The 27,839-nt window shown below is 42.9% G+C and overlaps 1 protein-coding gene across 2 annotated transcripts; it reads left to right on the top strand.

The window, feature by feature from the left end:
• Positions 1–1,348: 1,348 nt before the first annotated feature.
• LOC306940561 (uncharacterized protein) lies at positions 1,349–21,053 on the top strand. 2 transcript variants are annotated; one of them, XM_079525659.1, is made up of 4 exons: positions 1,349–1,824; positions 3,081–3,254; positions 11,709–12,059; positions 19,666–21,053. In XM_079525659.1, the coding sequence occupies exons 1-4, from the start codon at positions 1,530–1,532 to the stop codon at positions 20,142–20,144; spliced, it is 1,299 nt and encodes a 432-aa protein (XP_079381785.1). In that variant the 5' UTR covers positions 1,349–1,529; the 3' UTR covers positions 20,145–21,053. The 2 variants fall into 2 exon arrangements, with proteins under 2 accessions (XP_079381785.1, XP_079381784.1); XM_079525658.1 differs by lacking the exon at positions 19,666–21,053 and adding an exon at positions 13,033–14,229.
• The last annotated feature ends 6,786 nt before the right edge of the window (positions 21,054–27,839 follow it).

Genomic DNA, 27,839 nt, shown 5'->3' with positions numbered 1-27,839 from the left:
GTGTGTGTGTGTGTGTGTGTGTGTGTGTGTGTGTGTGTGTGTGTGTGTGTGTGTGTGTGAGAGAGAGAGATGAATTAGTCTGGGCTTAGTCCTTAGCCACTTACATATCTACTTAGTTGACCAGGGTCCTCCAGGGGTCTATACATCTCCCTCCCAGCTTGTAGATCAGATTATTTCGTTTTTATTTTTTGTGACAACGCTTAGTTTTAGTTTACACTAGTTTTTATTAATGTTAATTAATGTTAGTTATAGTTTTTGCGGCCCTTTTCGATCCTGCACCTACACAGGTGTCGGGATTGAAAAGGGACAGAGTAAGTATATTGTGTAATAAAAAATCAAGAAAAGATAGCATTTAAGAATATTCAATTACAGATTAAGCTGTGGCAGCTCAGGGGGAATGGAGGCAGGCCTGATGATAAAGTATAAGGCTTTAATTTGTTTGTTTCTCAGAGCTGATCTTTAGGACTGACTGACTGTCCACACTTGTTATTTGCAAGTGAATCAAATCAGATCAGATTTGGCTAAACATAGCCGCAATCAAGTTCACAATGTGTCCAAAAAAAAAATATATATATATATATGCACAATAAAGTGTGAGCTTGAGCTTCTATACTTACAGTAGCTACTAAAGTAAAAGCACTTTTCTGATTCTGTCAAACCATTTCAGAAATAGCAGATTTGCACTTGGCTATTTTTTAATAGCTGACGTATACAATAGGGCTTAATATGTTTTGTCATAATAATAATAATATGCAAAGTGCAACTAAATTTGCAAGTAACTAAAGCTGGCAAACATGTAGACGCATAGATGTTTGATGTTTGATAATGCCACAATTTTAGCACTACAAATATAATTTGTTTCTGTACCCCAAGCACGGGAGCAGACGCTAGTCCGACTAATTCCCCGTCTGAATTACATGCGGTCCCCATGTTGTTTACCACACTTGGTGTCCATATTTCTGTCAAACTGTCCAGCACTGTCTAAAAGTGAACATCAACATCACATTCTGCACTGTTGGCTGATGGTTGAGTCAGCGTCAGTCTTCAGCTGCCCTCTTGTGGCCTCAAGGTGAAAATACATCACTCCTTGAAACCAGCTCAACTTTATTTTGTTTTCTAGAACTATAGGCCTACAACTTCTACATCTTTTACTTTGTAGCTTTGCACTGCAGCAGCTACACACGTCGGATGTATCTTCACGTCGCTGCCTGGCTTCCACTGAAAATGAATGGTAGACTGTATCTTTGCATCTGCCAGTCTGAATACAGCATTTCGCTCTCTGGTATCCATGACAACGGTCCAATATAACGTATTGGACCTCCTCCACCACCAGGGGGCGAACGACAACAGTCTGACTGGAACTTTTGCTGCGTTTTCTTGCATCGGAAGTAAATGCGATTCTTTGTGTTGGTGGAACGGAGTAATGGCGGCGTGTTGTTGTTATTTTTGCCGTTACCGTTGCACATAAGAATATTGCAGTAGGAACAGAGAGCTTTACACATTATATTAGTATATTACAGTTGGTGAAAATGTCTCCTAAAGGAGGTACAACGAGTCAAATGGAGTCTGTAAGGCTGAAGATAAATGAACACATGACGTCGGTGGGAGAGGAGATATTGTGTGTTTTGGACAAACCGCTTGGCGATGATGTTTGTAGTGTGACGCTTAATGTCAGAGTGTTTATGTTGGAGCGCCTCAGCGCGGTAGGAGAGTTCATGTACAACCTCTTCCAGAGAGAGATGGAGACACTAGACACTCTGCTGGAGAAACAAGACAAACGACTGGAAATGATTCTACAGCCACACATCAGACTATACAGAGCAGGTTGGTTCATCATGCTCATAGGAGGCCTTTGCTATGCTTCCAGTTTCAATTGAAACGGGCCTCCACCCTCAGGGGGGCCTCCTAGCCCCTTTCGGGACCCTCGGCTACCTTTTCTGAATTTTGGTCGGCGGTACCCTAGGGTCCCTCGTAGGTTATTCCACTCTCCATAGGACGCAGCTTTACCTACTGTCTGTTCACGGAGACCTGCGCGGTTGCTTGAGCGTTGATGAGATGTTTCAAATATGCGTAACAGCTATAGGAGACAGCGGGAACGTGTGCGAAAAGGTGCTAATCAGAGTTGCCGTTAAGTACTTTTATTGAAGTTTTGGCTTCTCTGAAATTCTCTCTTCCTCACTTCCCATGTCCCGCCTCCCAAGACACAACAGCATTAAAAACATCCTGCATGTATGCGGTCAGCCAATCAGAGGCAGTAACTAGGACGCGCAGCTAGCCAGTCACCACTCGGGAGGCGGTACAATGAGAAGTCAAGGAAGAGAGAGAAGTTCACTTAGTTCAGCGAAGCAACATTTCAAAAAAAGATTAAAAATACTTAACGGCAACTCCGATTAGCGCCTTTTCGCACACGTCCCCGCTGTCTCCTATAGCTGTTGTATGCATCTTTGAAACATCTCATCAACGCTCAAGCAACCCCGCGGGTCTCCGTGAACAGACAGTAGGTAAAGCTGCGTCCTATGGAGAGTGGATAAACCTATGAGGGACCCTAGGGTACCGCCGTCTAAAATTCAGAAAAGGAAGGGTCCCGAAAGGGGCTAGGGGGCCTCCAAGCTCCGACTGACCGCCAGACGGCAGTCAACCTCTGGCCACCCTTGGCCCTCTCTCTCTCTCTCGCTCACTCGTTGCCTTGCTCTCTCCCACAATTACACCTATTTCCTGTTAATAACCTGGGTAAAATGTGCGACATTGAGAGGTAAAGGGGAGACACTTTATTGCGAAGGGCCAACAGGACAAGGAGATGTGTTGTTGCTGCGTAATTGTCGAGTAATGGCTGCGCACGATATTGAACAGTCAAAACTATTTGTATCAATACGCCTGTATCAGTAGAATAATTATGTCATAGATTGGGGGCCTCATATTTGGTCTTGAAACAGATTCCTAAGGCCGCCACTGAATTCATGCTTCATGTGTCAAACACATGTTTACACAGCGTTTAAGACGTAGAGAAGCTTGTAGCTGAACTACACTTTGAGTTGTGTGGTGCTGATGGTACTCTTTTCTGTCATTCTGTCTCTGTGAAGAGGTTTCATCTGTATATGAGGAGATGAGCCCCATGAGTCCGGTCCAGGAGGACCCAGAACCTCCACAGATTAAAGAGGAACAGGAAGAGGCTGTTGTGTCAACATTGGCGTCAAGTAATTGTCGACACAGGAAGACCATGTGCTACACTCTTCCAGAGTCAGAGACACTCCCAGGTAAAACAAATACAAAAAAACAAGGGCTATCACCTTAAAGATGGGGTGCTGTGATTTTTGTACTTTTTCTGTTTTGTATGCGTCTATGGAGCTAACATTACTCTAATAGACCCCCAGGTGTAGTTAGAATAATTATGTGTATTTTTGAGTGGTGAAACCATAGGGTGCAGTACTCCAATGCCCAGCAATGTCTGTCCATGTTGTATGAATGCATGTCTGTTTAGGGTACCAACAGGTGAGAATGTTGGCACTGTTGAGCTTCACATGGGCAGTGCATCATGGGAAGCTGAGTTTTTTTTTTGCACCACTCACTTCAGACGGGTCTGATTTTTGGTTCCTGAAAGCTGAAAGTCTTTGAGTCAAAAGGCCCAATTTGGTGACATCCTAACCCTAAACTCTCCCCCCTCACCCTCTGGTATTTGCACCGAACGGAGCCGAGAAGGATTCATAATTCATTGGACCCGGTCCGAAATGGAGCTGGTTAAAATTGCATCCGATCCTAAATAGATGGAGCCATCATCATTTTTCGACCGCGGTCGAGATTGTGAATTTCACAATGCCACGCTAGACTTTCCGGTCCTTCATTGCCATCCCCAGTTCCTGCTTACTGATGCATGTGACCCTAGCGATGACATCAGGGAAGGCAGGATTCCAGAGAAGAAGGGAAGATATAACCTCATTGTCAGCTCTGTAGCAGTGGCCGGCAAACTGTGTTCTTCTGGATCGGACCAGTAAAGAAAGACGGGGAAGGTTGCCGTATATTAGATTAGTAGATGGGTGGCTCTTCCAAGACAGATTTTGCGCTCTCATTAGAAGGTGGGTGTAAGTGCCATCCAACCATTTCTCTAATTTCTTTGAACGTGTCCATGTCTCGGAGCCATAGAGTAGAATCGGCTCAACGGTCGTCCTAAATATTATTACTTTGTAGCCATATATGCCTATTTTCACCATGACATGAGACTGCTCGTCTATAGGAGCGTCGTCCCTGCCTCTCCGACGCAGCGCAGCGGAGGGTTGCATAATAGGCACCGATGCCGCCGTTCTTACCAAAGCCGTCGACATCACAACAAAACTGTCCAAACCATCTGACTTTCCTTTCAGGGCATGCTCGCTATACCCTTTGATTTGTATTTTCACCTCGCTCAAGGTGGCCGCCATGATGATTGCATTAATATAGATTGTGTGTGTGTGTGTGTGTGTGTGTGTGTGTATTTGCATGCGCACGCTGTGTGTTTATATATATAGTTTTTTAATCTAGGGTCCTCACGGGACCCATTCTGGATGGGAACCCCTTTTGGTGTTTTAAGGATTATGTTATACTTTAGCTTTTGAAAGATAGCAGATTGAGCTTGTAGATCTGCTATTTTTGAAAAATCTTGAAAATGCAGCAAATATTTGAATATATATATTCTTTCAGAGCGAACGTTTTTAAATCAAATCTTTGCTTCTGGGGGACCCTGGAACTACATATTTTCAGATGGGTGTCAGGGCCAATTACATATAATTTTGGGGTCCTTGACATGAAATAGTTTGAGCACCACTGTTATAGGAACATAGGGTTTTCAGAAAACGGTCATGATTTAGAAGATTTGCTTTTAAATTTCGACGTCAGGCCTAAATGGGTTAACTGCATTTCAGATTCCCAGAACAAGACCCATGGGAATTTGGTAAAAACCGACCCTGCCCGAGGGACAAGTCAATATTTCCGGCACTCATGTTTTTGGTTCCGTGTGGACCCATGCTACCATCTAACACACACACACACACACACACACACACTTAAATTAAGCACATAACATGGAATATTTATATTTTTTATCTCTCACACGCGCACACACACACACACACACACACACACACACACACACACACACAGACGGACAACTTGGATGGAAACTGAAGCTGCCATTCTCTCTTCTACTGCTTCCGTAAACACTAATCACGGGCACCCCTCACATGTCACGTGACACGGTTTGGCTGACGAGACCGTCGAGATTTCATGAAACCGTAAAAAAAACACACAACCTTAGGGAGTTTCCCCAGTTGGATGTAGTGTGTGGAAGGAACACGTTATTCACCTCCATCAGGTGCCCCGGCTGGCCAAGTGGAGGAAGTTTAGATACCAGGATTCCTGCATGTTTTTTGTGCTATTATCATATAGCTTAAAGACCCAGTGAAATGAAAAATAAGTTTATGAGCATATCCGTGGCCATCATATGGGCATAGGCCTACCTAACAATGGATACCAAAAAAATTGGGAAAGTTTCATTTTTGTTTTTTTATATCAAAAGCCCATAAAAATCCAATTTGAATTACTTCCTTTGAACGAAAACGTGATGTGTGATGATGTGTCGAGTGTCAAATTAATCTTGATTCAATTCAAATGTTTTATTCCCATTGCTGCGTCCTCCTCCAAACACAGCTGCTTCTGATTACAGAACTACTCGTTACATTTTTAATCTCATTCAAGATGTCATATAGGTTGGAAATAAGTCACAAGCTTTGCTGCCCATCTCTCTGTAGCCTTGGTCCCAGGCTTACTTATCTGCGAAAAGAAAAGCCTCGTCACAACGTAAGGCAGAGAAGCTATCGGCGGATGTATCCGTCAGATGTATTTCCCCCGGATACGATATTTTCCCGACACTTGTTTCATTCGCGGAGAATGTAAACTGATTTGTAAAGCATCAACGTCATTTCCTTGGGCGATACTTCCGCTAAAATCCCGCAACTTCCGCCCAAACAAATGATAGTCTTTACAGCGTAGGTCTTGCTCAGGGTGATCTCTCTGTGACTTTGTAAACAATCTCCATGCATACATAACAGAGCTACGTCCCATAGCCTGGGGTTCTGATTGGTTCAAAAACATACCGCTTTCTGTTTCAGGGTGAAAATAAAATGCCTCCTTATTTTCATTGCACCCAGGGCTCCAGAGTAGACTAACCTTTTCACAGGTAGCACTACCTACCTACCCACCTACTGTACCTACCTACCTTTTCAGTTGGTAGCTCCACCACAAATTTCGTAGCACCATCTTTTTCTTTGTATAGCGTGGTATTAATACATGACCTTATCACCAAGGCTATCAAAGGTTTTCTTGGCTGAAGCATAAACGCCTTAAATTAAGCACATGACATGGAATATTTATATTTTTATCTCTCGCACGCTCGCATGCACGCACGCGCGCGCACACACACACACACACACACACACACACACACACACACACACACACACACACACACACACACACACACACACACACACACACACACACACACACACACACACACACACACACACAGGTTATTATGTGTGTTTTTATAAGCTACCTGGGCATGATGGCATGGAAATTATTATAATTAACCTATAGTGCATTTTTGAGTGGTGCAACCACTCCAAGGAACAGCAATGTCCGTGTCCGTGTGACACCTATGTGACTCGTGTTAACCTATGTTTGTGTGTGACTCATGTGTGACTCATGAGTACCAGTAGGGGCGCTGTCCTGCCAGAAACAGAGAGAGAGAAATAGTGCTGCACTGTTGCCTGCTAATGAGAGCGAGAGAGAGAGGGGGGGGGGGGTGGGTGTAAGGGGGGGAGTTGCACCACTCAGTTCACACGGGTGTGATTTTTTTATTATCAAGAACAAGATTCCTTTACAGGATCTCCTCACTGGTCAACAAAAACACCTTGAAGACCCTAACAGGAGCCCTCGTACAAGGTTTCTTTGACTATGCATGCACCTCTTGGTACCACAGCACCTCAAAGGCCCTTAAAACAAGGCTCCAGGCTTCCCAAAACAAACTGGTCAGGCTCCTACTTGGCCTCACCCCCCGAACCCACCTCACCCCTGCCCACTTTGACAGGCTGGAATGGCTTAGGGTCGACGACAGAGTACAGCATCTTGCAATGGGTCTGGTCCACAAGATTCGATACACCACCAAGATACCCATGTACCTGTCTAAATACTTCCTTAATGTTAACGAAGTCCACACCCACAACACCAGAGGGAGTGCAACAAACCATGTGCAACCCAGATTCGGCACAAACGAGGGACTAAATTATTTTCGCTCCCATGCCACCAAAATGTGGAACGCCCTACCAACAGTCATTAAGACATGCAAATCCCTTGACTCCTTCAAAACCATGCTCAAAGGGCACCTACGGACGGCTGCAATTCAAAACTGGCCCCCGTAAAATCTGAACCCCCCCCCACCACCCACCCCTTTTCCCCCTCACTGTATATGTTTCTTTTCCCTTTTTACCTCCTTTATGATGAATTCCTCTTGACTTTTTTTTGGCTATATAGAAGTGTCTATTTGTTTGTCTCTAAATGTTTTGATGATTTGAATAAGGTGGACCCTCTTGTAATCAAGTGTAATGTTAATAAATATATCAATCAATCAATCAATCATTTGGCAATATGAAACATAAATGAGACACCCCTTCTACATGGCCAATAAGGATATTTAACACTGAGGTGCCCACAATGTTTACGTGCCCACTCTTCCTGCACCCTTTTGCAATGTGCAATGCCACATAATTCGTAATCTTTGCCCACTTCAATTGCTTCTGTCTTTATATGGAATGAAGCCCCAACATGTGAAAGCTGATGTGCTTTTATTGTGAAGGGAAAAGTTTCTGTCTCAGCCTGCATTTCCATGTCCTGAAAATAGATGATCTACAAGCTCACAACGTGTGGTGGACGCGATGCAGTGTGAGCTTGTAAATCTGCTATTTTCAGCATGCAATACGTCGTACGTCAAATATAACCCAACAAAGGTTGGTCAGGGGTGCGTTAAAACGACCGGATTAAGGTTGGTGAGGGGTGCGTTAAAACGACCGGATTAAGGTTGGTGAGGGGTGCGTTAAGACGACCGGATTAAGGTTGGTGAGGGGTGCGTTAAAACGACCGGATTAAGGTTGGTGAGGGGTGCGTTAAAACGACCGGATTAAGGTTGGTGAGGGGTGCGTTAAAACGACCGGATTAAGGTTGGTGAAGGGTGCGTTAAAACGACCGGATTAAGGTTGGTGAAGGGTGCGTTAAAACGACCGGATTAAGGTTGGTGAGGGGTGCGTTAAAACGACCGGATTAAGGTTGGTGAGGGGTGCGTTAAAACGACCGGATTAAGGTTGGTGAGGGGTGCGTTAAAACGACCGGTTTAAGGTTGGTGAGGGGTGCGTTAAGACGACCGGATTAAGGTTGGTGAGGGGTGCGTTAAAACGACCGGATTAAGGTTGGTGAGGGGTGCGTTAAAACGACCGGATTAAGGTTGGTGAGGGGTGCGTTAAAACGACCGGATTAAGGTTGGTGAGGGGTGCGTTAAAACGACCGGATTAAGGTTGGTGAGGGGTGCGTTAAAACGACCGGATTAAGGTTGGTGAGGCGTGCGTTAAAACGACCGGATTAAGGTTGGTGAGGGGTGCGTTAAAACGACCGGATTAAGGTTGGTGAGGGGTGCGTTAAGACGACCGGATTAAGGTTGGTGAGGGGTGCGTTAAAACGACCGGATTAAGGTTGGTGAGGGGTGCGTTATGACGACCGGATTAAGGTTGGTGAGGGGTGCGTTAAAACGACCGGATTAAGGTTGGTGAGGGGTGCGTTAAAACGACCGGATTAAGGTTGGTGAGGGGTGCGTTAAAACGACCGGATTAAGGTTGGTGAGGGGTGCGTTAAGACGACCGGATTAAGGTTGGTGAGGGGTGCGTTAAGACGACCGGATTAAGGTTGGTGAGGGGTGCGTTATGACGACCGGATTAAGGTTGGTGAGGGGTGCGTTAAAACGACCGGATTAAGGTTGGTGAGGGGTGCGTTAAAACGACCGGATTAAGGTTGGTGAGGGGTGCGTTAAAACGACCGGATTAAGGTTGGTTAGGGGTGCGTTAAAACGACCGGATTAAGGTTGGTGAGGGGTGCGTTAAAACGACCGGATTAAGGTTGGTGAAGGGTGCATTAAAACGACCAGATTAAGGTTGGTGAGGGATGCGTTAAACCGACCGGATTAAGGTTGGTGAGGGGTGCGTTAAAACAACCGGATTAAGGTTGGTGAGGGGTGCGTTAAAACGACAAGATTAAGGTTGGTGAAGGGTGCGTTAAAACGACAAGATTAAGGTTGGTGAGGGGTGCGTTAAAACGACAAGATTAAGGTTGGTGAGGGGTGCGTTAAAACGACCGGATTAAGGTTGGTGAGGGGTGCGTTAAAACGACCGGATTAAGGTTGGTGAGGGGTGCGTTAAAACAACCGGATTAAGGTTGGTGAGGGGTGCGTTAAAACGACAAGATTAAGGTTGGTGAAGGGTGCGTTAAAACGACAAGATTAAGGTTGGTGAGGGGTGCGTTAAAATGACAAGATTAAGGTTGGTGAGGGGTGCGTTAAAACGACCGGATTAAGGTTGGTGAGGGGTGCGTTAAAACGACCGGATTAAGGTTGGTGAGGGGTGCGTTAAGACGACCGGATTAAGGTTGGTGAGGGGTGCGTTATGACGACCGGATTAAGGTTGGTGAGGGGTGCGTTATGACGACCGGATTAAGGTTGGTGAGGGGTGCGTTAAAACGACCGGATTAAGGTTGGTGAGGGGTGCGTTAAAACGACCGGATTAAGGTTGGTGAAGGGTGCGTTAAAACGACCGGTTTAAGGTTGGTGAGGGGTGCGTTAAAACGACCGGATTAAGGTTGGTGAGGGGTGCGTTAAAACGACCGGATTAAGGTTGGTGAAGGGTGCGTTAAAACGACCAGATTAAGGTTGGTGAGGGGTGCGTTAAGCCGACCGGATTAAGGTTGGTGAGGGGTGCGTTAAAACAACCGGATTAAGGTTGGTTTGGGGTGCGTTAAAACGACAAGATTAAGGTTGGTGAAGGGTGCGTTAAAACGACAAGATTAAGGTTGGTGAGGGGTGCGTTAAAACGACAAGATTAAGGTTGGTGAGGGGTGCGTTAAGGTTTGGGAGCGGGTTAGATTTAGTTGTGCTGCCCCATGGGAGGTTAGGGTGAGAGTTTGAGATATCGGACCAATGGTATGTCTTAACAAAAGCAGGCACCCTTCAGGTTTCACGTGGGAGATGTATTTTGTTGGCCGAGTCGATCATGTACTAGGTAGCCTGCCCTGCACACAGCGCTACTCGACGCAAAATAACAAGCTATTGGAAGCTATTTTTCGGTGGCACTTTATGTTGAATCAAACAAACAAGTTTACCTCAGTGTTTGGGGACATGTTCTGTGTCTGCTGTCTCCGTGGATTCAGCAGGGAAACTATAGTGCACGGCTGCTTATTGCTGAATTCTTTGTTTTCTTTTTTTCGGGGTTGATCAGTGAGCTCGCCGCTGCCGCGTTGTATGTGACGACACGTGTGCAGACAAGACAGGCACTCAGAGAGAGAGAGAGAGAGAGAGAGAGACGCGAGACTCGGCGGAACGAGTCAGAAGAAAGTCATATTTTATTATCGCACTAATGCCCGTGCGGCTGCCTCATGGTTGAGGCGGGGAGTGAAAGCAATAAGTAACACCGGTGCGACCTCGTTATATTTTAACTCACACCTTTGTGCGCCCACGCAAAAGTGGGTGAAAATCACTTTCACCTAGAAAATCCATTAATTTATTTTAATTCAGCTGTGGAGACACATGCTGGAACTTTTTACTTTGAAATGTTTTATAGTTTCTGAGTTAGTTAATTTAAACGCCCAATGCATTCTCAATGGCGAAAACACAAACTTTGGCACCACGTATTAAAAAAACAAACAAACATTCTTTTCTTTTTTTTATAAAGACGTCCACAGACGTCTTGGGCACTGCACGTGCGGTAATACCAAAGACGTCCACAGACGTCTTGGGCACAAAATGTGTTTTAAGAAATTAAGTAGCATATGCGACCTAATAGGTCACACGCTGGAGCCCTGATTGCACCAGACCTTTAAACATCACAACCAGTTTTCATTTTGTTGACTAAGACTAAAAGACTAAGGTTTTTCCAGATGACTAAATAGGACCAAGACTAAATTGTGTGTTATTAAAAAGACTAAAATCTGAAAAAAACAACACTAACCTGTATTCATTTAATGAATGGGGGGGGGGGGGGGGGGGGGGGGGGGGGCGCAACACAGAGCTTATGTGTGGGGGGGGGGGGGGATAAGGGCTTGTGTGGGGGCCAATAAGGGCTTGTGTGGGGGGCCAATAAGGGCTTGTGTGGGGGGCCAATATGGGCTTTTGTGGGGGCCAATAAGGGCTTAAAAATTACATATACATAGAGGCATTTCCTTTAATCCACCGACACTGATCGACATACGTCACCATCGAAAGCCGTCACTCATGCGTATGAGTAATGACTACTTGTGCTTGATATGGCTGAGGTGTCAGATTACATACATCTAGTTATTATTATTGTTAGCCTATAGGCCTATTAGTATTATTTTACTGTTATTGTTATTAATGCTATTATTATTCTGATTAATGATTGTGATTACAGCCAGGCTACAGCCGGGCCAACGAAGAGGCAGGATTCTGGTACATGACGGATTCCGCTACCAAAGAAATAAAACGAGGGGTACCAAAATCTTCTGGCGCTGTTGGAGGAAGACCTGCGGCGTCTTCATGCAAACCTCTGCGTTCAACATGGACGAAGAAGATCCAGAGATCACCATTTTACACGTGCCAGAACACAACCACCAAAACGATGGCGATGTCATTGCGACCACTGCCATTTTACACAGGATGACTCAGGCGATGGAAACGGAGCCGAAACCCATGAAGAGGACTAGAAGATCTAAGACTAGAGTTCGGGCCGCTGGCCCTCACGCCTACACGGGATTGGTGAAAGGTGAATGAAAGCATATTTTAAATGTTCCTATGAATTGAATATGAAGGACCCCAATGGCAAAAACAACATAGGCTTTCTTGGGTTTTAAATCCTCTTAGCAGACCTTGTATTGAACTGTACTTTTCTGCAAACTGTAAAAAGTATTCAATCAATCAATCAATCAATCAATCAATCAATATAGGCCAACTCTAGGCCTGTCTACTTGATCGAAACAAATAAAATAAAAGTATCTTATCCGAAATGAATCGCGTTTTTGAGGTTGAACAGTCAGGAAGTCAGCCATTTTGAATGTATTGTGGTGTTTTGTAGCAATTCATGCCATTTTCATGTGTTGCACTTTAACAAACTGCTCCTGGCAGGATGGTCAGTTAGTCGGTTCCAAATCAAACCCGCTCAGCGTGCACAAAAGACTTTAACGATGAAACATTAAAATAGCACATCTACAAGATCAAGTTTTTGTTTTATATTTAAGTATTGAACTGCTTGTTGTACAGACTTTGGGTGGTGGTGTCATTCGACTTGGTTCAGAGTCCTTGACCTTCATTAGTGTAACTTAGCCCTGCCCCCTCTTCTGAATGGTCGTTATTTGATAGTTCCTATTTTGTCCCATAACTTTTCAAAAGTTTGTCGTACAGACTTTTGAGAAATATCACTTGATTCGATTGATAGTCCTCTTCCGATTGGTCGGTCCATCATTTGCCATAACTTGAACAGTTTGTTGTAGAGAGCTTTGAGTCGCCCCATTGGGCTCAGGTGAAAATCCTTGTCCTTCATTACAGTTACTTAGCGCTGCTCCCAGTTCTGATTGGTTGACATTTGCCCGTAACGTGCACAGATGTGTGAGGGCCCGGTCATCGCTGCTTGCAGCTTTAATTATTATTATTATTGTTGTTAGCCTATATTAGTATTATTTTATTATTGTTGATATTGTTATTAATGCTATTATTATTCTGATTAATGATTGTGATTACAGCCAGGCTACAGCCGGGCAAAGGGAGAGGCAGGATTCTGGTACATGACGGATACCGCTACCAAAGAAATTTAACAAGAGGTACCAAAATCTTCTGGCGCTGTTGGAGGAAGACCTGCGCTGTCTTCATGCAAACCTCTGCGTTCAACATGGACGAAGACGATCCAGATATCGCCATTTTACACGTGCCAGAACACAACCACGGAAATGATGGCGATGTTATTTCGGCCTCTGACATTGTGCAGAGGATGACCCGGGCGATCGAAACGGACCCGACAAAGTCCCTTAAGAGGGTCTACGACGAGGTCGTCAGAGATGCTGCGAGTGAAACGTACATCCCCGGATACAGAAGCGTGCGTTCCGTACTGGCCCGGAAGCGTGCTTTGCTTTTGTCTTCAACCACACAGAGTGTTGATGACGTTGGCGTTGTTGAGTGGGCTGCGGCATGGGACGGAACTGAGTTTCTTGTTCAGTCTGAATGACTGGGGAATTCTTTATGGGACGGAACTGACTTTCTTGTTCAGTCTGAATGACTGGGGAATTCTTTATGGGACGGAACTGACTTTCTGTCTGAATGTGTTGCCAAGGCGCTCAGCCTTTTCTTTCTTCTTTTGGGTCATTTATACTCAAATAATATTTTGTAATCGAGGGGCGATGGAGCTTATAGGAACAACATTACTGGTGTCAAAGAAACCATTTTGTTGTTCCTCAAACAGCATAATTGTTGTCAAGATTCTCGTTCTTTTTCTGTTAACACTCCGAGCGGCAAAAGGACGGAGATTAATCAAAAGACGGAACATTAGCACGCTAGCAACAGAGCACAGCGCTCTACAGGCTGGGAGCGTCGATTGGGCAACATTCGATGTCATTTCCGGTTGGGACGTCATCCAAAGTGGTCCCCCTCCATTTTAGTGGAAAAATCTTAAAACGTGAATAACTCTTGATCTAAATCAATGCTTCCAATTCTAACTAAAGATTGTGTTTTTGACGGCCCGTCGCGTTAGAAGTAATCATACTTCCCGTTGTTGTCGATCCCCTCAGGGGTGGTTTGGCTACATCTAGCTACTTCCAAAATGGCGCAGAGCAACCTTGAAATAGGCTCTGAAGCTGCAAATCGCTGGGGTGTTAATGGGAAATGTCTCCTGCTCAGAACCACTACCCACTACTGTTGATTTATCTTTTGAAGGTATTTTGTTCCAAGTAAAAATCTAACAAAAACAAGGCAGTTTTTCTTTTATTATTTTTTATTATCTATAATTAAGGATGCACGATGAATCTGTAGCATAATCGGAATTGGCCATATCGGCCATAAAAATGCCATATCGATATCGGAACGGTCTCAAAATAATACAGATTATTTAATCGGTTTACATCAGCAAACAATAATGAAAATTGAAACTTAAACTACATTTAATTTCTCTACTCATTCAGTATTCATTCAGTTGTGAAAACAGACACTTGGAAAAGGGTATATGCTATTTATTGATTGATTGAATACTTTATTAATAGGCTTTGGGCCAAGCCCATATAGGGCCTCGGTATCGGCAGATATGACCCTGCAAATAATCGAGAGATTATTTGAGATCGGATATCGGTCATAATTTCATAATCGTGCACCCCTATCTATAATGCATATTATTTTTGGAGGATCATGTATGAGAGTCTACTTTCTCTTTGCTTTGTCTTTTCATGTTGTTTATATATCAAAAGTTGGGGAAAATCTAAGTTTTTCAGTCCCAGCAAAGTGATATTGTCCAAAACATAGGTCCAGTTGCAGCCAATTTAAAAACTGGCGGGCCATCTTGAAAATGTTGGACTTCTGCGTGGTCCGAGGTTGATTATCAATTAGGGTCACTCGAGGTTCGGGCAGTGAAGCTGCCCGAACATCTAGAGATTGGGCCGTGTTGCCCAGTGCCCACTCGTCCAGGTGCCCAGTTGTCCAGGTGTCAGTTGTCCAGGTCCAGGTGCCCAGTTGTCTAGGTGTCCACTCGTCCATTTTGCAGTTTTCCAGGTGCCCACCCATCCAGGTGGACCAGTTGTCCTAGGATTAGTGTAGCCTAGCCTGGCCCAGCCTGCATGGTTTCTGGTTTAGAGCAGTGGTTCCCAAAGTGGGGTCCTTGAGGCAGTTCCAGGGGGTCCCCAGCTAAATGATAGTTAGGTACCCAAATGGACCTTTATTGGTCTGTATTTGTACACTCTCAGAGTTGTACAGTTGTACAGCAGTGTGCGTTCCAACCTCACAGAGTGTTGATGACGTTGCTGTAATAGACGGTAATATAGCGCAATCTCAAACTGAATCAATACCAGTAAGACGCCCTGCGGGGCGAGGTCACGCGCACGCATCCACCTGGGTGACGGCAGACTGCTGGGGGAGCACTGGCGCTTTGTCATGGGGGGTCAGAACAACATATGGAATAAATTCTGTACTGGCCATATATGGAGCGTGTCTTGAGTGTACAGGGTTTGATGAGGTCAGATCAACATATGGAATGTCAGAACAGGTCAGCTCCATATATGGAGATCTAAAGGTGGCAGCGGGGGCAGTGTCTTGTGTGTACAGGGTTTGATGGCCAGGTATGGCCGGGCCTTAACTCATACATGGCTAAATGGCAGTAACAATAGTTCAGCACAGGCTAACAAAGATTTGGAGATCTAAGGGGGGGCAGTGTCTTGAGTGTACAGGATTTCATGAGGTCTGGCCATAAATTATATGGAGCGTGTCTTGAGTCTACAGGGTTTGATGAGGTCAGATCAACATATGGAATGTAAGAACAGGTCAGCTCCATATATGGAGATCTAAGGGTGGCAGCGGGGGCAGTGTGTACAGGGTTTGATGGCCAGGTATGGCCGGGCCTTAAATTTCGTTTAACTTTAGTTTTCGCCAACTGCCGGGCGCTTCTGCACTAATAACTTTGGGGCGGGCCCGTCTAGAATTTGAATGGACAGATATCAGTCAGAAGGGAGACATCGAAGAGGAAGGACGGGTGGGGAAGGATCAACACATGGATTGTCAGAACAGGTCAGCTCCATATATGCAGATCTAGCTGATGATCCAGTGTTCTCCATGTATGGCTATCCAGGGTTTGATGTGGTCAGTGTCGTGATCTTTATATATGGAGACGGCCATATATGGAGCGTGTCACGAGGCGTGATGAACTGACGGCCATATTTGGTGGTGTCACGAGGCGTGATGTCACGAGGCGCAATGGACTGCCGTCCATATATGGTGGTGTGACGTGTCATGAGGTGTGATGTCACATGGCGTGATGGAATGACAACCAAATATGAGTGACGGACGGACAGGTTTTGCAAGTTTACATAGTAATCTGTAGGGATGTGTAAATGTGTCAAAAATGAAAATCGATTAGCATAATTCAATATGAATCAATTATCAACAAATCGATAAGCCCCACCCGCCCCCGCCCCCCCACAAAAATAAATAAAAATAAAAATAAATATATATATATATATATTTTCTTTAAGCCAATTGATCACCATAGCAACCCCAGCCTAGGCCTGATTAGGTAAATTCCCAACACCTGCTAAATCCTCCAAACATGTATCTTGATTGGAATCAATCTCCACTCACACTCAATGACTCACACTCCTCATGCAGCTACACAGACACATCCCAGGCACACTTTGGTAGGCCTATAGCCCTGTCCTGTTTGGATGACAGTATTGCCTTTCCAACAGATTTTCATTTAAAAAAAAAAAGAAAAAAAAAAAAACTTTTATTTTTTTTCCCGATTATCGATTATTAATTTTCATAATCGATTTCGGGTCCCGTTAATGATAATCGATTTGTCGACAAATCGGACCCATCCCTAGTAATCTGCGACCTATGGTCGCAATAAAACATTAAAAGACGAGCTATGTCGTACTTGGCAGTCAATGCGTTGATGTCCCCACACGTCCTTAGTTTTATTTGATAAGACGTGTGTGGACGTCCTTGGGTATTAGAAGTGATTATTTAACAATAATATTAACATCAACAATCATCATCATCATATAATACTATAATTCACTCAATGTCTGAGTGAGTGAATGAGTGAATGAATGTCTGAAACACTGTCGTAGCTCCTCACTGCCTGCACCAATCGCTCCGACTTTTCACACAGGCATTGACCATAATATTACGGAGGTAGTCTTAACGAAGCCCTTTTTCAACAAATTATTGATTAACCGCCAAGGACTTATTTAACTTCTTTTTCATGATGTCCTGGAGCGCCAAGGACGTGTTTTTCGTGTTTTAGTTTTTTTTTAAGACTTTTACAAAAAAAAAAAATATATATATATATATAATAAAATAAAAGATATATGGTGGCGGTCTGGGCCTTTTGGCGCCCCCTGGTGGTGATGAATGAGTTAATAATTGACATGGGAAAATGCGAAAAGTATTTTTCTCTCAGAAACCATCAGAGCTACAGCTAACAGCCCACATTACATTTTGCCTTATAACTCTTGAACCGTAGGTCGGAAAATCAAAACTTCACTTGCCCTGGATTCCTTGGGTCATGGCGCATCTCCCCATATGAGCTGCGCCCATTTGCACAAGGATAGATTTTCCGCCATTTTCAAAACACACTATTTGCTCTTCCACCTACAGCTTTTGTGCAAATCTCACAAAAAACTTATCGTTCGGCTGGAATCGGAGGCCTGTTTGACAAAAAATTACGCAAATTACCAACGGAATGTCCAATCCACCCCACATTTCATTCACATGTTGAGGGTGGTTTAATTAATCAACAGAGAGCCCAAAGCAATTCCATTTTCATTAGGGGACGCCAAAATGTTTATTGCAAAAACATGCTTTTTGGGGGATAAATCCGCTATGTTTGCGATATCGTAACCTACATGCGCTATAGCGAGACAGGACAATTCCCTCCCAATCAGTAATGTGATCTATTACATTGTATTACCCACATCGTACATAATTTGGTGTTCATATATTCAGAACGGGTAAGATATATAATAATATAATAATAATGAATGGACTATCTTCTAGGCCAGTGGTTTTCAACCAGTTGTCCGGGGACCACCAGTGTCCAGTGGTCCTTGAGAGGGTTCCAGGTGGTCCCCAGCTAAATGATGGAGTTGGTAACCAAATGGACCAAATTAGATCTTTAACTCTTGAGAGTGTACAAAGAAACCAAATGGACCCATGGGTCCATTTGGTTTCATTTTACGCTCTCAAGAGTTCAATTATTGTTAGAAACTGCATTACTTAATTTACAAGTCTACACAATTTGAGAATGTATAAGACCTGTTATGTTTGCCTGTTATCTCTCCTAATGAGAGCATGGAAGTGGGGACAAAATCTTATTCAACAACAATGTATTCTATGTTTTGGGTCTGAGAGGCTAAATGTCATCAAATGATGGTCCGTGGCTCAAATGCAGAATAAATAATGGGCCTTGTAAGGAAAAGGGTTGAAAACTACTCTTCTAGGCTATTTGTTTCAATCACGTTTACAGGCCTAGAGTTGGCCTACATTGATTGATTGAATGATTGATTGAATACTTTAACAGTTTGCAGAAAGAAGCACAGGACACAAGGTCTGCTAAGAGGATTTATAACCACAAGAACGCCTATTGCTGTTTTCCATTGGGGTCCTTCATATTCAATTCATTCATAGGAACATTTCAAGGACCACTTCACCACTTTTCAACCATCCTTCATATAATTGGTCCTAACTAATGTTCATGATAAAATGGCACAGTTCTTTTTCTACTCTGTGTCTCATGGGAGGGCTGTGGGCAGTTCAGAAACCCATCCACCAGTGACATCATCGATGGGGAATCCAAGCTAATAGAAACTGCAGGCTTTCTATTCCTGAAAAGTTGCAAATTGATAATGGAAGCCATCGTTCTCACGATAATACTAATCTAAATATATCTATATATTTTTTTAATCTTAAATCTTAAAAAATAAATAAATCAGCCTACAATTTACAATTTAGGCATTTAGCAGACACTCTTAATCCAGAGCGATTTACATTAAGCAAGAACAAAAAAGCATGGGAATACATCACATACATAAAAAGCATTTATCATGAAACATGCGTAAGCTAAGAACATAACAGTGGAATATCTATCTGAAACTATACATATAAACTATACACATATCCTATACTATGCTTGTATATGTACTATGACGTGCTATGACTACATACAATGCAATTATAGTGCTGTCTACATAAAATGCTATAAGTCTGTATCAAATGCTATCTAAGTCTACAAAAGTGCTATCTAAGGGGGTAGGGTAAGTGATATGGGCAATGATGGAGTCTGAAAAGGTGGGTTTTCAGACTACGGCGGAAGATTGGGAGTGATGCTGCAGTTCTGACTGCAACGGGAAGTGCATTCCACAGTTTTGGAGCCAGAAGGGAGATGATGATGTCTCGGGTGGACGGGTTTCTGCCCTCCTATGAGAGACAGACTTAGTATAGGGAAAATTTGTTTTATCATGAACATTAGGACCAATTATATTAAGATAAGTTGAAAAGTGGTGAAGTGGTCCTTTAATATTATTATTGTTGTCATTATTGTTTTTAATATTGTTGATATATTTATATTGTTGACATATATTATTAATGCTATTGTTTTTCTGATTGTGTAAACATTGTGATTACAGCCAGGCTACTGCCGGGCAATCGAAGAGGCAGGATTCTGGTACATGACGGATACCGCTACCAAAAAAACAAAACAAAGGGTACCAAAATCTTCTGGCGCTGTTGGAGGAAGACCTGCGGTGTGTTCATGCAAACCTCTGCGTTCAACATGGACGACGAAGATCCAGAGATCACCGTTTTACACGTGCCAGAACACAACCACGGAGACGATGGCGATGTTATTTCGGCCTCTGCCATCGTGCAGAGGATGACTCGGGCGATCGAAACGGACCCGTCAAAGTCCCTTAAGAGGATCTACGACGAGGTCGTCGGAGATGCTGCGGGTGAAACGTGCGTCCCCGGATTCAGAAGCGTGCGTTCCGTACTGGCCCGGAAGCGTGCTTTGCTTTTGTCTTCAACCACACAGAGTGTTGATGACGTTGGCGATGTTGAGTGGGCTGCGGCATGGGACGGAAATGAGTTTCTTGTTCAGTCTGAATAATGATTTCTTTTTGGAACGGAACTGACTTTCTGTCTGAATGACTGGGGATTTCTCGTGTTTCATCGTAGACAAGCCTTTTTTTTCTTTTTTCTTTTGGGTCATTTAAACTCAAATAATATTTTGTAATCGAGGAGCGATGGAGCTTAGGAACATCACTTTTGGTGCCAGATAAACCATTTGGTTGTTCCTCAAACAGCATAATTAGACCTTTGCTAAATCCCACCCCAAAAGCAATTCTCCAATGCCAATCCAAATAGTTTATCAACCTTTGATAAGGATGGAAAGCTTTCGACACCTCATAGCTGACGCTGTCAATGTTATTTTGCATGGCTGTGTTGAACATATACACAGCTTAACGTCGGGAAAATTACACGACTCACCCACCCAGAGCAATAATACTAATCACCATAGTCTTACCATGCATTACATGAAAACTCCTGTTGGATTTGATTGAGTCCCTCAATTTCCTTGTATTTCCAGTTTATTGAAATAATGTCATGCACATTTGTCCAGTGCAATAGCCTACTGCAGGCCTTGTTGACTAGATTTAGAAGACATTTTGAAGCTCTTGCTACTGAAATGATCGATTAATTTATATGGAGAAATCCCGGCATTTAACATGCATCTCAATGGGTGAAAAGGACAGAGAGCCATCGCAGAGTAGAGTGGGTTTGGCTTAGCAAAGGGCTAATTGTGTCAAGATTCTTGTTGTAATTATTTTAATGGAAAATGTCTCTTGCTGAGAACGTTTACCCACTAAATATTGTGTTGATTTGTTACCTTTTGAAGGAATTTTCTTCGAAGTAAATATCAACAAAAACAAGGCATTTTTTTGTTTTTTAATTATCTATAATGCATATTATGTTTGGAGGATCGTGTATGAGAGTCACCTATCTCTTTGCTTTGTCTTTTCATGTTTACATGGATGGCACATTCATCAAAACGGCCCGAGGCGGGGTCATTCCTATAGACCGATTCAGAAACAGGTCTCATGGTCACAGGCAACGTATTTCCTGTAGGCGGAGACGACATATCTGCGGTTTCTCCGCACCTCCTTCTACAGTGAATGGAAAAGTGACTGATGTTAGTCTGCCTCAAACGTTACTCTTTTACCTGCTTTTTACTAACACTAACATTACAAAGATGCAAACATGCAAACTCCACACAGAAAGGCCATTTCGCCAAGTTCGCCAACTCCGCCTCGGGTATGGGCACTGATGATGTTCCATGGGTTATGTTCCCCACTTAGCTTAGGTTTAGGGCGATTAGGGGTTACGGTTAGGTTTATTGTAAGCGGGGAACAAATAACCTTTTTTGCGGGGTGGGATAACATATATGTAGAACCTGGGGAACATATGTACGGCCCCCTCGAGGCCCTCAATTCCTAACCATCCATGGCAAGTGCCACGGTAGGGTGGTGCCACTAGGGCTGTCAAGATAACACATTTAAGTTGACCATTAACACCTTGAGGGCCCGTGCCTATTTAATCCATTAATAAAATGTGCCCATCATTTATAGCGCCCGGACCACTTTTACCGGCGGACCGACCAGAAGTTGTTGTGCATGTCTGTGTAGCAGCTAACAATAGCCACACCACTCTAGAGTCGATCGACAACAACGGGAGGTAAGAATAAATCTATCGCGACTAGCGACTGGACCGCGGAGCGCCATCTAACACAGGATCTTTTTTCATAATTAGACGGGATGATTTAGATCGTGAGTTATGAACGTTTTAAGATTTTCGTTTTCGTCCGCTAAACAGGCAGGGAACATTTTCGATGACGTGCCACTGTTGTGCAACACCGAGGATTGGGCAACAAGCGCTCCTAGGCTGTGGAGCGATGCGACCGGTTTTGATATCATTAATCTCCGTCCTATTTGTCAATCTCCGTCTCTGGCAAGTGGCAACTGACCGTGAACTTGAACTTGACGGTGATCCTACATCTCTGACCTCCATCAGGACCCTCAGGTCAGCAGACTCCTAGAAGTCCCAGCGACAAGGAAGAGGCTCAGGGGCGACCGAGCTTTTGCTGTCGCAGCTCCCATACTTTGGAACAGCATTCCTCTCACTGTCAGATCTGCCCCCTCCACTGAGAGTTTTAAGTCTAGGCTCAAAACGTTCCTCTACTCTCAAGCCTTCCAGTCCCCATAATACTCCCCCCTCTTGTCTACTGTACCATAACTATGCATTGTTTTTTATTATTATTATTTTATTTTATTGTTTCACTGATGTATTGTATTGCACTGTATCGTATTGTTTTTCTTTGACCTGTGAAGCACTTTGGTACGATGAGAGTCGTTTTTAAATGTGCTATACAAATAAAATTGAATTGATTTGATCTCTGTCTGGGGCCCTTAAACTGTTAATTGTCACACAAATTATTGCGATTAACGATTTAATTGTGTTTTTGCCGTTGAACATATGAATAAAGAATACATTTTTGTTTGCCTGGTAATACAAATAAACAAAATGCACAGGGCACATATGACAAAATACTGAAAATAGTCTGGCGGGAAATTGACATTGACATTGTTCAGTTGGTACAGATGACCTTCATTTGACCCTAATTGATAATCGATTTCGGGCCATGTAGAATTCCTAAATTTTCAAGATGGCCGCCAGTTGCAGTCATTATGTATAACTGGTGGCCATCTTGACAATTTTGTATCACCAACTGTGGATTAACCATGAGCAGATTATGTAATTTCAAAGATTACATTAATCAAATATTAGGCTACATAAACTAGATAAAGATTATTATTAAAATACAGCCCCAGCAAAGTGATATAGTCCAAAACGTAGGTCCAGTTGCAGCCATTTTGAATATACAGAAAACATGCTATGCACAATTATTTTTTACGAGGCTATAAAATGTAGGTCGAGTCAGGGATATAGCAGCAAGGAAGCATGGGACAGTAGTAGGATGAACTCAGCAGCACCTACAAGGCAAATACATAAAAACATTTTTTAATGTTTTTTTGTGGCTTACGCCTTTAAGGTGGCCTTACACTAGCCGATAATCAGGCACTTTTGACGCTCGGGGGGTGCCCGACTCAATCGGGCCGCTCAAAGCGCGATCGGGATCGGCCCGATCAACATCAAGAATGTTTGATATTTGCTCTGCCCCGCTCCGATTATCCTGTAGTGTGGTGCCATCAGATTTCAGATTGAAAAAAATGGGCTAGTGTAAGGCCACCTTTATTTTATAGTTTTTATGGAGGGACAGACAGTAGGCTGACAGGAAATGGGGAGAGAGATGGGGGGGGGGGGGGGGACATGCAGTAAAGGCCGTCGGGATCGGGAGTTGAACCCACAGCACACTGCCAGACTGGATTACCAGCCAAGGTGCCTGGACCATTGAGCCATGGCCCAGGCAAACAATGTTTTAATATTGATTTATGCTATTTTGATGGCAAAGCCATGATGTCATAAGTATATACTTACATTTGCCAGGTAATAACTGGGCCTACAGTGTTGTTTTTCTGGTTCTTGTTGCTTTACAACCAATCATTTTAGATATGACAAATGAATATGATTTCACTCAGGATTTTATTCAGATAATTAAAGATGGGGTGCAAATGGCTTTTTGGGCATTTGCTTTCGAAGTTTCAGTCTGAAACGGAAGGCTGTGTTTTTCTGAACCAATCAGAGCGTCGCATCCCTTCAGGCTATGGGATCCGCAACATGTGGAGTTTGTTTGAGACAGACAGGCAGCAAAGCATGCAGCTACTACGTGGCTTATTTCTAACCTATAATGTTTTCAGATACATATTTTAGCATGCTGATTATGTTTAAAGTTTTTATGACATTAATTTCCATTCATTTATCTTTTGGGTTTTATGACCTCAATTACACCCCCAAAAAATGAACTTTGAACATTCAGTGGATTTTCTTTGGTCTGGAGTTTTCTCTGGGGTTTGGAAGCCTTTTGAGCTGCAATGAAAACAGGCAAAACAGTGACATATTCTGGCAAATCCCATTGACATATATGGGATTTGCAGGCTGTGACATCACAAACAGCAGGAGCATTATATTGTTTGAACCAGAAAACCCCAGACCACATCAAATCTACTGAATTGTAAAAAAAAACACTTTTTTTAATGTCACAATCCCTTTTAAATGGATGTCATTTTGAATTAGATTAAAAATGGAGTACAGTTCTGTAATCAAAATCAGCTGCTTGGAGGAACGTGCAGCTATACAATATATATACACAAATCAAACAGGTGAATGAAATCATCACGTTGTATTCATCAAGTATTTGTTTATGGACTTTTGTTATAAAATCCAGAAAAATGGAAATATTTCCCAATGTTTTGGCATCTATTAGGTATGCCATGATTACCACGGATATGGTCTAAAAGTGTGAAAAATGCATTTTTAATTTCACTACGTCTAACATTTTGACAAATCGTATAACAAATGCATAGTATAGGAATAATGGGCCTAAAAACAGGAAGCATGTTCAATTGTTATTACCTCAGTGATTCATCTTGATATTCCATCTGGTCAACGGATGGGAGAGTCAGTGTTACGCGGTTCTATTAACTCTGGGGGGTACGAATACGTACCCCCCAGCTATGGGACGTTAGCTGCTAGGTACGTATATATTCGTACCCCCCACCCGTATACTCCATATATGAAGTGGTTGAGCCCCAGAGCAGCTTTTAACATTTCATCTGGTTGCTATGCAACGCCTCCGTCACCACCAGCTATGCTATGGGATCTTACAACTGCTCTCCATTTACCTTGGTTACAAGCAGGATTTTCAAAGCTCCATAACTCGTAATCCACGAGCGATGTCCTTGGTGATCATCATCCATCCAAAGTTCGGATGTCATTTGTGACTTTGTCTCGCATCACTCCCGAGTCCCGACATGTAAACGTTTCTGGCGAAAGGTAAATGGTGTGTGCTAATGATAGCCAATGGTTACAGTTACAGTTACAACGGGAAGAAAGCTGATCCTCTTAAAGTGAACGCAGGCGCTGGCACAGGTTAACTTTATTTATGCTACCACCAGCTAGCAGCACAGAAATAATTAATTGACAAAAGATGGGGGAGGGGATATAGTGTTACATTTTTTATTATTTTCTACACTAAGTAACATCGTAGACCAATATAGGGCAGGGATATTCAACTGGTGGCCCACAGGCCAAAATGCAGGCCACAGGGAGCTTTCTTGTTAGCCTGGCTAATAAGCCAGACCGAATCAGCCGTGAGTCTGGCTTATTAGCCAGGCTACCTTGTGGCCCCTGGAGCAATTTTTTTTTTTTTTTTTCTCAAAAATATTTGTTGGCGAGGGCTAATAAAAGGTACAGGTATGGTGTGTGCGATAGCCGATTACCATTCAAGTGCTTTTGTAGAGTTTGTCTGTGTTCAGCTGATGCTCGCTGACGTTCGTTAATGTCAAGGCAATTCTGGTTATGCACTGTCAAATAGGTCTTGATCTTCTAAGGTAGCATCAAAGCCAAAATTACCTTATACATAAACAGTTTAAGTGCCAGGGACGTTAAGACGAGCCCGTTTTCACTATGTCCTGAGTGCCAGGGACGTTAAGACAAGATTTTTATTTTTTATTTTTTATTTTTTTGAATCCCATGTTTTTGAAAATTCCTCTAATCTGGTGATCAGGTTATGACATGCACATTACATGCACAATAGAATTACATTTTCTTTCTTTTATTTATAATGGGAAAAGTGGCACCCAGGACCAAAACTGGTGTCCACCCCCTGGCACCCAAGATGAAACTAAAATATTAATACATGGCGATTTTGACAGAAATTATTATAAGAAAATATTATGGGAAATTAAGACATGATGTTGATAGCTTGTCAGTTGCATGATTATGAAATAACCCAGCTGTAGTGCAAACATTTTGATTAATGTACCAATTTCCACCACAAAGTGTATTGGAGTAGTAGAATGTTTGCAGCCGATAAGATATCTTAAAATGATTATCTATAAATGAGGATAGATCTAAGGTTTATAAATGGAGCATTTATTTACAGTGTAGGTCACACATATGAAATGGAGGTAAAATAAAAATAAACTCAAATGTCATGTTTGCTTTCATTGTAACTTTTCCCTAGACGTCCTGCACCTCCCTGTGTGTAAAGAGGATGTTTCCTCTGAAGAGGAGAGGAGCTCCAGTCTGGTCCAGGAGGAACCAGAGCCTCCACACACTAAAGATGAGCAGGAGGAGCTACTTCACAGACCAGAAGAGGTTGATAGGCCAATGCTGACATTACAAGCAGTGAAAAGTGAAGATGATAATGGTGAGAACAGAGACACAGAGCCTGTAGCCAGCACCTCAACTGAACACATGAAAACACAAGCTTATATCGAGCACTGGGTACGATCACAACCAACTAGTGATGAGCAGCTCCTCTCTTCACACTGTTCTGAATCTGACATCACTGAAGAAAGTGATGAGTGGGAGTCCAGTGTAGATCAGTCACTTTTAAACACACTGAAATCACACAAGACACAATGTGTGGAAGGACAGAGATTGTCTTTGAGCAACAAGATGTCCCGGGACCTGAAACCATCGACAGAATCTCACTCCATGCAGAGTCACACTGGGAAGAAAGGTTATTGTTGTACACTGTGCTGTAAAATGTTTAATTATAAGGGAAAGCTGAAGCGGCACATGAGGACTCATACAGATGAAAAAACATTTATTTGTGAAGTTTGTGGCCTAGGCTGTAGTCAGAAGTCTTATCTAAATAGACACATGATGACCCATACAGGGGAAAAGCCATTCACTTGCACAGTTTGTAACAAAGGTTTTTGTGACAGCGGTGAGCTAAAAAGACACATGAGGAGTCATACAGGGGACAAGCCGTTCACTTGTACAGTTTGTAACAAAAGCTCTCGTGACAACGGCGATCTAAAAAAACATATGAGGACTCATACAGGGGAAAAGCCGTACACTTGTTCAGTTTGTAACAAAGGCTTTTGTGACAACGGTAATCTAAAAAAACACATGAGGACTCATACAGGGGAAAATCCAGTCAGTTGTACAGTTTGTAACAAAGGCTTTCGTGACAACTGTGAGCTAAAAAGACACATGATGACCCATACAGGGGAAAAGCCATTCTCTTGTACAGTTTGTAACAAAGGCTTTCGTGACCGCGGTAATCTAAGAAGACACATGAGGACTCATACAGCGGGGGAAAACCTTTAGCTGCAGTTGGTGACAAACGCTTCAGTCCAAATGCACATACAGTATTGATACGCAGATAAGCTGTTAGTTAAACAAACAAATTTGCTTTTTTCAAAGGAGCATCTGAGATGATGAAGGTTGTCAGATACATGTATGATCTAGGGCTGGGACTCATGACTTCAAATCAATTTCACCATTATTAGTGACTTTTGCCTCGATTATTTACGATTAATGAACAGTGATACTGTATTGCATAATTATCTATAAGAATTATTATGATACAACATCCTGGCCAGAATAAACAGTCTGTGGTGAGTGACCTGTAATTACTTGACCTTATGAATTATTAAAGGGTTTATAAACACATTGGTAACTATTCATGGGTTCTTATAATTATATGTTATTAAGTAGAGTATTGTTAAGTAGATTATAATGTGTTATAACAAAAGTATATTTATAAAACATTATAGACAAAGAATGTATTGCAAGTGTTAAACTTGAGTTACAACTGTACTTTGAACACTTT

This window comes from Electrona antarctica (genome assembly GCF_951216825.1).
Source record: "Electrona antarctica genome assembly, chromosome: 2".
Taxonomy (NCBI): Eukaryota; Metazoa; Chordata; class Actinopteri; order Myctophiformes; family Myctophidae; genus Electrona; species Electrona antarctica.
Note: the sequence above shows the minus strand (reverse complement) of the source record. Positions and strands in the feature narration are given on the sequence as shown.

What these genes read in the sequence shown, in the direction of transcription:
- LOC306940561 (XM_079525659.1), top strand. Translation starts at nt 1,530, where the DNA reads ATGTCTCCTAAAGGAGGTACAACGAGTCAAATGGAGTCTGTAAGGCTG. An exon ending in CATCAGACTATACAGAGCAG is followed by an intron (nt 1,825 to 3,080) that starts GTTGGTTCATCA and finishes GTCTCTGTGAAG; the next exon opens with AGGTTTCATCTGTATATGAG. An exon ending in AGAGTCAGAGACACTCCCAG is followed by an intron (nt 3,255 to 11,708) that starts GTAAAACAAATA and finishes TTGTGATTACAG; the next exon opens with CCAGGCTACAGCCGGGCCAA.